At 38.2% G+C, this 14,035-nt stretch overlaps 1 protein-coding gene across 1 annotated transcript; it reads left to right on the top strand.

Annotated features, from left to right (window-relative positions):
• Nucleotides 1–493: 493 nt before the first annotated feature.
• LOC119741634 (sodium/potassium/calcium exchanger 3-like) lies at nt 494–11,702 on the top strand. The gene is made up of 9 exons (XM_038217467.1): nt 494–1,704; nt 2,132–2,359; nt 3,042–3,125; nt 4,744–4,847; nt 6,006–6,112; nt 8,134–8,405; nt 9,042–9,287; nt 9,534–9,635; nt 10,301–11,702. The coding sequence occupies exons 1-9, from the start codon at nt 1,530–1,532 to the stop codon at nt 10,666–10,668; spliced, it is 1,686 nt and encodes a 561-aa protein (XP_038073395.1). The 5' UTR covers nt 494–1,529; the 3' UTR covers nt 10,669–11,702.
• The last annotated feature ends 2,333 nt before the right edge of the window (nt 11,703–14,035 follow it).

The following is a 14,035-nucleotide window of genomic DNA, read 5'->3' as shown; positions in this document are numbered from 1 at the left end:
AGATAGATAGATAGATAGATAGATAGATAGATAGATAGATAGATAGATAGATAGATAGATAGATAGATAGATAGATAGATAGATAGATAGATAGATAGATAGATAGATAGATAGATAGATAGATAGATAGATAGATAGATAGATAGATATATATATATATATATATATATATATATATATATATATATATATATATATATATATATATATATATATATATATATATATATATATATATATATATATATATATATATATATATATATATATATATATATATATATATATATATATATATATATATATATGTAGCTGTCCATCGTCGCGGTTATGGAAATGTGATCTCTTTAAACATAAACAGAAAAAAAACTTCATGGCGAGCTTAATAAGTGCCGGATTCAAGTTACCCTTGACTGGTATGGTACTAAGAAATATTCCTTACTCCATGGTCAGACCACGGAGGAAGGAACACAAACGTTCCTTCCTCCATGGTCAGACATAAAGGAACAACATTTGCGAAGGGACTTGGGAAACTTTACAAAGACTTTGTGTTAGGCGGATCATACGTGCGTTCACAAGTCGATCGTTCACGAGTTAATCTCCGCAAATCTTCCGGGCGCCGAATCGCCTGCGAATCGGGCGTCAGTCATGGGAGCCGCAGAGGGCAAGGCGAAGCCTATAGTTTGAAGCCTACACGTGGGTTGCTTTTGATGTAATTACGCAGTTAATGAAGCAATCGAGGGTCTTTTCCATGTACCAAGGTTATCGTTGTGTATGATCGGACGTGCGTAGGCAGGACGTTACATCTGTATTGTGACTCGGGCACCATACCATGGGAGACTGATATCGGGCGGTAGGCTTATTATTAATGTTCAATATAAAAGGAACTTTACAAATACCTCCAGTTTAAGTCGTTTTCTTTCCCAAAAATCTTTAGTTCTCTTGAAGCTGGAGATCTATAGATCATGGAGGATGTTGTTAACCTCCTCAAAAGGAATTAAACAATGATTAAACAAAACAACTCCAGAACCAAGAGTTTTAAAGCTTCTCTGAGTTTTGATATCTGTGCGATACCAAAAAGTCACTTAAAAGCGATTGATAAAAGAAAATGGTGGTGTTTCAAATTCAATCCACCAGCAACTTTTTCCATCAATACACAATCATGATCGACTCAGTGACATGCTCGTTAAAACTCTTACAGCCTCGACCAGACAAAGCCGACCATGCACGAGACTCGTTACGGGCACTAGTAAAACCGTATGGATGCAAATGTGCTGGTAGTTAGTACTCTGGTATTTCGATTCGACGCTTAAATAATTGAGGAGGCATATCATAACTTTACAAAATTGCACTCAAGCTCAGGATGAATACGCGAATAGTGCAGAAATGCGAGTGTTGGTGTCGGTACGGTCCATCATCAATATAGATCATTATGAACTCAACTGAATTGATTCTGATTGCGATTTCAAACTGAAGTGATGCAGTGAGTGTGGAAACATCTTCCCAAACTTTGCATTTTTTACGCAAGAATGACGATGAACGTGAAGTGTTTCCTTGTAGCGAAGATCTCCATTTTGTGCGTGTGTCTCGTCGTCCATTTTTCCTTCGGTTCCTTATTGCGTACAGCGGGAAAAGAAAGGACAGAAATAAAGGAAGTTTCTCCTGGAGAGGTGGAAGAGAAACTGACGGGTTTTGTGGCTATTGGTAAGGTTTTTTTCGTTTGTAGTTGTTGATATTGTTTTTTTGTTTTTTTTATCTGTTTGGGATTTTTTTCACAAGTCTAGGCTTACTTAAACAGCCTCATGCTCTTTCTGTTCTGTTGTACATAGATCATAATTCTTATTCTATTATTAGTTCCAAGCGTATACATTATTTTGTTTAATATATACTCGATGTATATTGATGTTGCTATTTTCCTATGTACTAATATTCTTTAATTATCGATGTATTTTCCAAAAGGATTGCGGAATAAATGTCTTCTTGAATCGAATTGAAGTCTGTCTTCTCGGCTTGTCATAGTAAATCTCATTTGACTTTGCCCCAAGCAATATCGGCTTTATACGCCATGTTATGAGTGTATTTACATTGCCGAACGTGCACTCATCCTTGATCCTTTTAATTCCTCTTTTAGAGGACAGGATTGGCAGAAGGCTTCAACAAACCGAAGATGCCGATGACAAGACCGACATCAACTGCTCGATGCCTGCAATCGTTCGGTTCCCTCGGACCATGTTCACCGAGAAACAAAGAGAAAACGGGGCCGTGATTCTCAACTTCTTCATCGCTGTTTACCTCTTTGGCGCCATCGCTTATGTGTGCATCAACTACTTTGTCCCCTCACTGGAAATCATCTGTAAAAGTTAGTTTGTATAACTCTTTAATTTGCCTTAGTTTGTATAACACGTCGGTAGTAATTTACACTAGCGACACCAGGCCAATGCAGTCGATTTCTAATGCTAAAGCCTTGATTTTACGCAGCAACGAATAATAAGACGAAACATGGGATGCAATCCTCAAATTATTTTCGAAAAACAAGCACTTGGAAGTCAATTCCTGATGGTATCAACGGGAACATATCTGTGTCGGCTTATCGAGGAAGATACGCTGAACAAAGGTCCAGAAATTTTGGTCAACAACTACAATCGGATGGACGACAGAACCCGAAACCAAAGACATAATAGGCCTAGAACAACGGGGTTGCATCTGTCCTCTTAACCCAAACAAGTTGGCGAACTCACAAGATGACGTTACTGGTGAAGTTTCAGCAAGGATTTAAGGAACAGCTGAAGTCACATTTCTTTGTTTCTTCAGCTGATCAGATTGACCTAATTTGTCAGTAAAAAGGGAAATATAGGCCCCAATACTGCAAAGCCAATGGTTGCATGATGGCAAAACGTAACAGAGAGGAAACATGAAGAGTGGATGAAGAAAGAAAGAAGTTCCATGATTATCTGGAAAATGGACGTAATATATCATACTTTCAAACAACACCCTTTTGTAATCATAAGGCGCCATTGTCTTTGTTGATAATTTGTTTGCAGTGTTAGGTATTCAAGAAGACGTTGCCGGGGCAACCTTCATGGCCATTGGTAGCTCGGCTCCTGAATTCTTCTCGGCTGTTGTAGGTGAGTTAATTGCCAACATGTTTACATTGCACAGAAAAATAACATTTCAGCACCATAAACATTGGTTCGATGATAATACTCCCTCTAAGTTCTCGTGAAAATCAGTTTATCAAAATCTTGCAATTGAAAATCCGCCTAAGTTAACCCTCGAAAAATTGTGTGAATTGGTGATTTGTCAACGAAGACGTTTTTTTTCACTTGATAATATTGAAAACTATCTTGCAAATTGACAACCGCTGTGTGGAAATGGTATTCAAGTTCTACTCGTCACGCAGATCGAAGCTGTTTTCTCTGAATATAGTCGGTGGCCTGCTGCATCATATCATTTATACCTTAAAGATATTTATAGAACAGGAAAAATGTGAAGTAATGAACTTCACTTAGGTTCAGAGACACAACTAAATTGTAGTTTCCAATACGCTGAAAGGCCTATGAGTATACACAAAAACAAAATTTTCATGTTACGTCATGTTACACTCATACAATTTTGATGGGTGCACTGAACTAATTCAAGTGAGAATTTCTTCGCGAGTCATAAGCATAAAAAGTGCCCGCACAATTTCGTTTGAAAACGGAGACCGTTTGGCTTTAAAAACGGTGGAATTGTGTAAAGGATCAACTCCCTGGTTTTGGGGCTTCCATCTGAGGGCAAGCTTGATAAAATTATGGGTGAAAAATGGGTCCTATTTAAAAGTGGAAGGATGCCACTTGTAAAATGGCTACATGCATGCAGGCTTGGGAACTATCACTTTTCGGGAGGAGATTTTGTTTGGGTGTGAATATTTAAAAATGTACACTCTAAAAAAGCATTAGTCAGATTTGACTAGAAACCAGTTAAATTTGACTAACCATTCAGGGTCAGCAGGGTGCAACTGAAAATCAGTCCATCTGACTAGAATTTTTTCCAGTCAGTATTATAAACTTTGGGAAAATAGTTATGCAAATAACTGAAATTGGAGTCGAACCCAACTACTTTTTCTAGTCATAGTATAAAACTTTGTATGTTTAACTAAATTCCTAGTCAATTTTCAATAACTAGGAAAACCAGTCAATATTTTGACTAAGTTGTTTTTAGAGTGTAATTGGCTAATCTACCTAAAATTGAAAAGAAATGAAAAGATGAAAGACGACAAGACCATAATTTCAGTTTTATTTGAGAAACCCCAGTTATTTTGGCTTGCATGTTATTTGGCCCTGAACTTTGTTGATTTTACACTGTTTTCAATGGGGCTTGAATTAGTACAGTGGACCTGATATGCCAAATCACAATACTACGGAGCTCTGGAAGTGCCATCCGACTTGTTGAGATCCGGACATAGTTTTCTCAGAATGACGATATTTTACAGGCAAGATGTTGATATCCTGAGATAATTTATCACGGCTGGGACATCGACATCCTACTTTCAGGATGTCGTCATCCCGTTATAAATTATCTCCGGGTGTCGCGATCGCCATCGTCATCCTAAGATAAATAATATTGAGATCCTGACAAAATTATTATTTTGGGATTTCAACAAGTCGGATGGCACTTCCAGAGCTCCGTATTATATTGTGATTCATCCTCACGTTTACTATTCTTTTGTCACAAAATCAACCAACATTCTGTGACTTTTTGCAGGTACCTTCATAACTTACGATAACACAGGTTTAGGCGGCATAGTAGGCTCGTCGGCATTCAATGTTTTCGTCGTTTTAGCACTCTGTGCGTTAGTCGCTGGTGGGGTAAGAATAAATAAAACTCTAACATTTTATAGCCAATTTAAGGATTTATTCCCCGTGCCATTTCGAGTTTGACATGGAGACTGTCTGGTTTGTTTTGTTCAGTTGCTATTTTGCAAGCTATACAGGGTGAGTAAAAAAAAACGGAACCCAAACCCCTAAAAATATATTTCATATTTAAAAAAATATGTAGCACCAAAATTAATAATGACTGGAAAGCCAATTTCAGAAACTACTTTCAGATGAAAAAATTACTGAAATTGCTCAATCCGTTCAAAGAGTATCATCATTTAAGCGCAATGACCCTAAAACCTGTTTCGTTCCCCCCCCCCAAAAAAAAGCAATTGATTGTGTATTCTGACTGTTTGGAACAACAAAGAAAATGACATAGAATACTTGTTTCAACAACTGTCAACAACTGTAGTACTCAATAACCCTGATTTATGTGAGTTAAAAAATCCACTGTTTATTTAAAAGACGGACCTTTCAAAAGGAATTTGTTGATTGTTTTAAACTTTTAAACTGAGGTTTTATCGCTGGTGATGTTTGAAGACAATTGTGACGACGATTCTTGAAATCGTATTTTTGGACAAAAGAGGTTTTATGGTCATTGTGTGTAAATGGTCATATTCTTTGAAGGGATTGAGCAATTTTAGTAATGTTTGCATCCAAAAGTAGCTTATGAAATTGGCTTTCCAGTCATTATTTTTTTTTGGTGCTACCACTGCTACATATTTTGTAAATTTGGAATATAATTGTTGGGGTTTGGGTTCCGCTTTTTTTTGACTCGCCCTGTATATGTAAAAGTTGTTCACTTTTGAATGAGACACCGAACGAAAAATCCACCGACGTTTAGTTATTGAATTATTTCTCTAGAAAACAAAATCGAAAAAAGGTAGTTTTTCGTAAAAACAAAACATCAGGAGAAAAAATCCATTGTTTGAAGAGCATGGGGCATGCATCTTTAATTTGTATACTACAGAATGCCATTTTCAAACTTCAAGTAATATTATGAAAGCTCGATATTATCGAAAAATAATGTAAGATTTAAAACCTGTGTGAAATCAGAAAATTAAACATATTGTTATATAAATATAAATAATTGTGTGATTTCTATAACATAATATCATACATGAATTTTAATTTTGTTTTGAAATTTAGAATGGAGGTTTACAGTTGTCATGGTATCCAGTCATCAGGGATACAATCTGTTGGGTCATCTCCATGGTGATTCTGATAGCAGTGACGTATGATGCCATGGTTCAGTGGTAAGGTTTGATTACCTGAGTCATTATATAGTAATCACATAATCAGTCGATCAATCGTGTTCATGTTGTTCAACTTGGTTAAAAAGTTAGCCCAATCAGTTGCGAGTAGATTGATTGCATATTGATTGGTCGTTGTCTTTGGTTAGTCCGAGTATCGTCCGTTATCCACGGAGCCAAGTCTCCTGTATATAACGTTTGATATGTCAAAGCATGCAGATTTATGTGATCACGAGCCTCAGCCAATCGGAGTCGAACTATGCGGCAGAATTCACAACTAGCACCCAACAGCTCGATTTTTTGAGTCAAACTTTTTGACCGGCGAAACTAGTTTCTAGCATGGTTCTCAAATAATACAAAAACGCCCAGTTTTTAAAGGATGGTCGTCTGGGCGTGTATATCCTACTTTTAAATGATCTTTCCAAATAATATCATTTCGTTTAAAATGCATTTTGTAGCACAATTGGGCGCATTACGGGACGGGACGTAATACCCCTATAAGAAAAAATGTTTACTACTGTAGATCGTGTTGTGTGCATTTACTACACTGAGCTACGCATGTATACACTTTTGGCGCACTCTTTGTGTATTAATACAACACTACACACTTCAAAGATGTAATCCATCTATATCTACAGTAATTAAATCTGAGCGAGTTTCTTTAAAGGGAATATACAACATTTGCAAACATCGAAAAATAAAACTACCAAGTTTTTGCGAAATACCTTAATAGGATGTTGGTAAATGACAGTCTAAAGCATCCTGTAAAATTATGGCACCTGGTATACTGTCATTTTCAAGAAAAGTGGTATTTTTGTATCAATTTCCAACGCTGATCGGCCGATCAGCGTTGGAAACAACTGGCTTTTTTTCAAATACTGGCCCCAATTGACCATTGCGCTTGTTTGCAATCGATTACCAACCTATGAACGGGTACGAGCCAGCTAGACTGGTTCCCTGACCTTACAATTCCCCAATGTATGTAAACTGCTCAATTTCTTCTTATATGGAGTCAGGGAACCAGACTACGGGAAAATGATCGTTTTTCTTGGTTTTTATAGCATTTTCGAACCCAAAATCTCCAAAAAGTCAGTGTAACTATATTTGCTTTATATTTCCAACCCCCCAATTCCCTCCATTTCTGAAAATTACAGCAAAAGCAAATGATGTATATTCCCTTTAAGCAGGAGAGTCTCAACAAACATAACCTGTTGGTTTTACCTCTGGTTCGGAAAGCACATGTCATTTTAAACGGGATTGGTACGTTCTTGTTCACAGTAAGGCCGATTTAAAAATAATTATTTGTTTGTGTGTTTATTTTTGTTCCTTTGTCCTGTCTGACTGTTTTGTCCAATCTCTGTCCTAAGGCCTCCCCAACACAAGCACATGCTTACCAGGGCCTGCCTCCATTTTTAGCATTATTATTCTGTTATCACATACCTACCTATTGTTTTAATATTTTGTTTATTCTGCTTAATGTTGTAAATCGGTGAAATGGAAATAAATGTCTTTGAATTGAAATTTGAATTGAAATTGAATTGAATAAGACGCATCTGCTCACCGAGTATATAATATGGGTTCTTCTTCTTTCAGTTTCTTCGGTCTGTATTATTACTCGTTGCTTTGATTTTTATTTATTTCCCTGCCACCGCTCCTCTGTTGTTCATGACGCGTCCTTTGTTCTTCATGCACTTTTTGTAATGCACAATTATGTTCTTGTTTGTCCTTTTCTTTACTTGTTTGTTTGTGCTTGTTTTTTTTTTTTGTTTTTTTTTACATTTGTCTACCCTGTGAGCAGTTATGTATATGTTTACAGGCATGTTATTATAAGCTTCGGCTTTTGTCATCATGCCTCTAGTGCATCATATTTTGTATTCTAAAAGAAATGTTTTTGAAGCGATGGAAATACATGTTCTTGTAATTCAAGTAATTCAAGTAACATTCCTCTTTTTTTATCGGACGGCGTCGTAGTCGTCACTATCATATCTTTACCTTGTTTCGGCATACATTATTTTTCATGACAGGTGGGAAGGCCTCATCATGACCCTTTGTTTTGCTGGCTACATAACGATCATGTACTTCAACAAACCGATCTCAGCTCTTGCCTTAAAATGGAGGGCCGACACCAAGCTCTTCCCATGCCCGGCGCCGCAAGTGGGCACACCAGGAGACACAGAAACAGAGATGGAAGAGACGGCGATGATAGACGGACTGGGAATGGAAGAAATGGGCGAGGGTGGCGGGTCTCGGACATCGTACGGGACATCGACAAGTAATTACGGGATCAATAATCCAGGTTTGTAAACATTTGGAAGTTGATTGGAAACATGATGAAAAACTTGTAAACATGATGATAAACTTGTTTTGTAAACATCATGTTTGTAAACATGATGAAACCAGTACAGAGTCGGGTCTACGTATTCACATCCCATTGAACTTTCCTTCATGTTTTGATAATTAAAGGGAATATACAACATTTGCAAACATCAAAAAATAAAACTACCAAGTTTTTACGAAATACCTTACTATAGGATGTTGGTAAATGACAGTCTAAAGCATCCTGTAAAAATAATTATGGCACCTGTTGTGAAGTCATTTTCAAGAAAATGGTATTTTTGTATACATTTCCAACAGTGGTCGGCCGATCACCGTTGGAAAAACCTAACTATTTTTCAACTACTACTCCAACTTTACACTTTTTTCAGTCCAAATTGTGTTTGCTATTGGTTACATGTTCATGAACGGGTGCAGGCCGTTTGTTCAGCATTCTTGAACACAAAACTTCAAACATGTCAGTGTAACAATATTTGATCTATTATACTAACCCCTCAAATAGTTCATTTCTGAAAGTTACAGCAAAAGCCAATGATTTACATTCACTTTAAGTTAACGATTTGATTAAATTATCAATTTTCTCCACACACATTCCCAGAAAATCCATCATCAGATGATTCCGACACCGAAAAGTCTGTTCCGTCAGTCTTTGATCCGCCCACCTCCACTTCTCTCTACATCACGTGGTTACTCGGTCTACCAATCATCGTCCTACTACATTATTCGGTCCCGGACTGTCGAAAGTCGGGCGTGTGGCGGCGCTGTTATCCAATAACGTTCGTGGCCTCGTGTGTGTGGCTGGCTGGACTGTCTTATCTGCTCTACTGGATGATTGTGGTCATAGGTGAGTGAAAACATGGAACAACTTTTAAAAAAAAAAAACAATAAATAAATAAAAGACAAAAAGAAGAAGTTCAGAGGTATAGCAGGGACAGGTAGTAAAAAATAATGTCACACCTTGGACCCTAAAGTTATAGAATGAAGGAAATTATATATAGTGTCCATGCATGTTTATCTTTAAATGTCCTTATCTCAGTTGTGGAATCATAACGATGCTTGTTTATTTGTTGACTTGTTTACTTGTAAACAGGATACACGCTAGGCGTACCGGATACCGTGATGGGATACACTGTTCTGGCGATAGGTACGAGCGTGCCAGATGCAGTAGCGTCCGTTTTGGTCGCCAGAGATGGTAAGTCAAGTTTCTCGATCTCTGCATGATCTCTGTAAGACACTAATAATCTCCATAAAAGAAGAAAGTTACATTTTAAAAGTTGTACAGATAAGTTCCCGGCCAATTTCCTAAAATGTTCATTCACTTCTGAAAATCGGTCATTCATTTTCGTCTGAAATTGAGAATCGCTCTGCCTCTGAACACGCGTTTTATTTTCGCTACCAGAACATTCGATTTCATTTCAGTTCAATCAATTAAGTGATTGAACAGCACCTTTCGTTTATGTCCAATCAGATTCGTTTAAAAGACTTCTTTTTCGCTTTTAGAGGGCGATTTCAAATATTCACCATTCTATTTCACCTTTAGTTTAGTGCCATCGGCACCAAATAAAATTAGGGGTTTCTTTTTCATTAACCGTCAATCAAATTAGCTGTACCAGAAATCAATTGAGAAAAGGTATGCTTGCGTAAATGAATGCACAGGTAACGTAATTGGCCGTCTGTTTCTCAAAACCGAAAGCACGGACAGTGAAAACGATTGAACGTTCGTTGAATTAAAATGGGAATAAGGACGTGCATTCAAATTCAGACGAAAACGAATGACCGATTTTCAGAAGTGAATGAACATTTCATGAAATTGGCCGGGAAAACCTATATTAAAAGTGGATATTTTTTATTTTGCAGGCTTTGTTGACATGGCTGTTGCGAACATCATCGGCAGTAACATCTTTGAAACCTTCATTTGTCTTGGCTTTGTGTGGTTTCTGAAGACTTTATTTTCTAACCCTGTCGGTTCACCAATAATGATCAACGCCGAGGGTCTAACGGTCACCTCCATCTCTCTGATGCTTGTTGTTTTGTTCATTATTGTCGCCGTTCACAACAACCGATGGAAACTGGATATGAAAATCGGCATCATCGCACTGCTCTTCTACATCCTCTTCATCGCCTGGGCAACTCTGAACGCTGAGGGTGCTTTTGGAGTGGCCCTTGACGGAACGGGTTCAAATTCTGCGCAACCGCCGTGTCCACCAAATGTATTAAATTTATGAGATTTTCTTTTAAAAATTCACTCATTAATGTGAAAGTACTTCTTTACATGAACTCTGCCGGATGTACAGGTATCTGTCTGGACCCCACCATCAGTCGTTTCCTAATTTTAGAAAAGTTGATTATTTTGTATAGACTGAGTATTATGGCCGTGTGGCAGCGCGGTACGGCGTGGCCGCCACACCCATAGGGATCGAAACAACGAACAGAGACAGTCGCCTTCGCAGAACAAAACTATTTATATGTATCTTTAATTAAAAACAACTCAAACAATTTAACGACTTATTCTGACACAGCTTCATGGGCCCGAGCAACCCGACGGCACGTTGAGACACCACGTGCCCAGAGCCCATCCCCCTTTATAACACACTGAGTAGGCCCTATCGCGTTATATAACAAAAGTATTTTAAGGATTGAGCGAACTCACTTATGTGAAGCTCGTGGCAAATTAACAAAGAACAAAACTTTGGGCCGGTGCAGGTAGCGCCATAACAATAGCTTTTCCTTTCGAATTTCGTTTTTATACATAATGTGTATTAGTGTATTTTGTCTACCGGTGCACAGGCTTAGTTTTAATCGATTTGCATTATTTGCAAAAAATGTATGCAAATTAGACGAATGTGCAACAGTGTTTGCAAAACCGGTCTTCGAATGCAAAGCTGTAATATATACTTGAGTTGTTTGTGTATTCAACGCGTGTATGCAACCAACATTATTTTTTTCTTTAAATGTTAAGTCTATATAATCAGTTCATTAACTGGAAATAAGTACAGGTTTATTTTTAAGGATAGTTCTATCATAAGACGGGAATTTCCCATGATTTCCCGACCTTTTCTCAGTTTGTTTGCCATTCCGGTAGTACTATTCAGCGAATTATTTTGCTTCAGTTTGTGTTATATTATTGTATATAGTGCATCGCATTACCAAATATTATGAAGGACAATTGTATTTATAAATACATGAAGTTTGTTTCCATGATATTGTACAATCGTTAAATAATTATGTATGCAGTAAATTATGTTCCAATTTCTGAAAATGGCGTGATGTGAGCCTCTTTATAAGTCCGGAGTGTTTTTTGTTAAGACAGAAATTCCCGCCATAAAACACCACAAGAATAATATTTAGGCCTATTTTTTAAATTTCTGCACAATGTCTAAACACCTGGAAATATGATTACATTGTCAGATAGCTTCTAGAAAATATATTCATTTACGGATCAATTTACAATAAAAACAATGCAGTAGGCCTACACGTACACCTATGTGATATGTCCCCCCTTTTTAATAAAGGTACACGTCCATCAAAGCTGCAACTGCTAGATTTGAGTACACGACATGGATTTGATAATATACATGTATTTATGAGGCCAGTCCGTATGTACGCGCGCGCCTGCATGGTTCCGAGTTTCACCAACTGAATCAGAACTCAGTGAAAAGTTGTTGAAGGCCATTGACAGTAGGTCCGCATTGGACAGCTTAATAGTGAACCAAAGTCGAATTTGGGATGGATATTTGAAACCCTCTCTGATACCACATGGGCCCGAGCCTAGATTGATAACTCGGTAGATCTCAAAGGTGCCGGGGGGGGGGATAGAGAAACGGGCTAAAACGAGCAATGGGGTTATTTGTGGAAGTCTTCTGCGCTCAGTGACCTATGGTTTGGTTATTCTTGTGGTACTTCTTAACTGATGATCGGAACTACAAAATAATATTACCCAGTGAATATCAAATGAATGAAGGTATCGCTTTTCAAATTGATAAGAAATAGTCACCAATTAATAAATCACAACGCCCGGCCGGCCCAGCATTTTTATTAATTCATAGTTTAATAATGACTGCCCCTGGAAATAACATCCGACAGTGCCCTTGTTGAGGGCGCTCCAGTGCCAGGGTGACCGTTTTAGCCGATTTTCGGCTAACTTTGACAGATTTTGGATTAAAAAACGAGTTTGACAGAAAATTTGGCAGAATGGGTTTTTTGGCAGATTTCTGGCAGAATTATGCAAAATTGGTTATTTGACAGAAATACATAGCAAATTTGAAAAAAAATGGTACATTTGTGTGAAAAAGCTTTCATCTTTTCAAACAAACCCTTGCATAATGGGAAAGGTTGGCTAGTCTAGGTGCTGAGGTTCACTGGGAACCGGACTTCGTAGTGACGCAGCCACGTTTTGCCTGAAATTTAGGAAATTTTTTAATATAAATATTTTTATGTAACTATAGATTGTTTGGTCCTTAATTAAGGCAAAACTGCAACATCTGCATGTGATTTTAAGTGGTCATAGTGTAATTCGAGTAATTTGGGGGAATTTGGCAGATTTTTGATAAATCTGACAGATTTTTGAAGTTCATTTAGCAGAATTTGGCCATGACCTTACGGTCACCCTGTCCAGATCCAGCGCACACATCAGAGGCTGGCGCAACTCTAGCCCGACTGCGTCTGGCCGTACAGTACTATCGCAAGCTCTGTAGTACGGCCAGACGCTGAATGCTTCCTAAAAGACTGAATTTTTTTGGCCGCTGATGTAGCGATTTTGCTACATCTTTTGATCGAGATTATCTTTTCATCCAGGACAAAAATTTCCACAGTTAAGGTTCTTAGTCGTAGAGCAACTCATACCTTTTCGAAAAAACGTTCTTTGGTCTCAATATTTTCATCCATCTGGCCAAAAGACGACTTTCAGTCATCATCTTCCACGAATATCGTCCCGAAAATGCTCCCCCATGCGATTTCAAAATGGCGGCCGCGCTGTAACTCATGAATATGCATAGACAGTCTGTGACGTATGACCTCGTGTTTTTTGACGTGCGTGCGGCGGCGCCGTACGTACATGTACGTATATGTACATTACTTGTAGACAACAACCCAGTACGTGCATGCACACGTACGTCCGCGCGGCGGTGTGCATGCACGTACATATGTACGTACGGCCCCGCCGCACGCACGTCCAAAAACACGAGGTCATACGTCACAGACTGCTATGCATATTCATGAGTTACAGCGCGGCCGCCATTTTGAAATCGCATGGGGGAGCATTTTCGGGACGATATTCGTGGAAGATGATGACTGAAAGTCGTCTTTTGGCCAGATGGATGAAAATATTGAGACCAAAGAACGTTTTTTCGAAAAGGTATGAGTTGCTCTACGACTAAGAACCTTAACTGTGGAAATTTTTGTCCTGGATGAAAAGATAATCTCGATCAAAAGATGTAGCAAAATCGCTACATCAGCGGCCAAAAAAATTCAGTCTTTTAGGAAGCATTCAGCGTCTGGCCGTACTACAGAGCTTGCGATAGTACTGTACGGCCAGACGCAGTCGGGCTAGCGCAACTCGTACGCAGGTCGTCTCTGTCCGAGCCACATTGAAGT

This window comes from Patiria miniata, unplaced genomic scaffold (genome assembly GCF_015706575.1).
Source record: "Patiria miniata isolate m_02_andy unplaced genomic scaffold, ASM1570657v1 HiC_scaffold_5, whole genome shotgun sequence".
Classification (NCBI taxonomy): Eukaryota; Metazoa; Echinodermata; class Asteroidea; order Valvatida; family Asterinidae; genus Patiria; species Patiria miniata.
This window is presented reverse-complemented; position numbering and strand designations above follow the sequence as displayed.

Bases quoted from the DNA above. Each gene is read 5' to 3' on its own strand.
- LOC119741634 (XM_038217467.1), top strand. From the start codon at position 1,530: ATGACGATGAACGTGAAGTGTTTCCTTGTAGCGAAGATCTCCATTTTG. The intron at 8,406-9,041 runs GTTTGTAAACAT...ACACATTCCCAG, and splicing joins TTACGGGATCAATAATCCAG to AAAATCCATCATCAGATGAT. The intron at 9,636-10,300 runs GTAAGTCAAGTT...TTTATTTTGCAG, and splicing joins CGTTTTGGTCGCCAGAGATG to GCTTTGTTGACATGGCTGTT.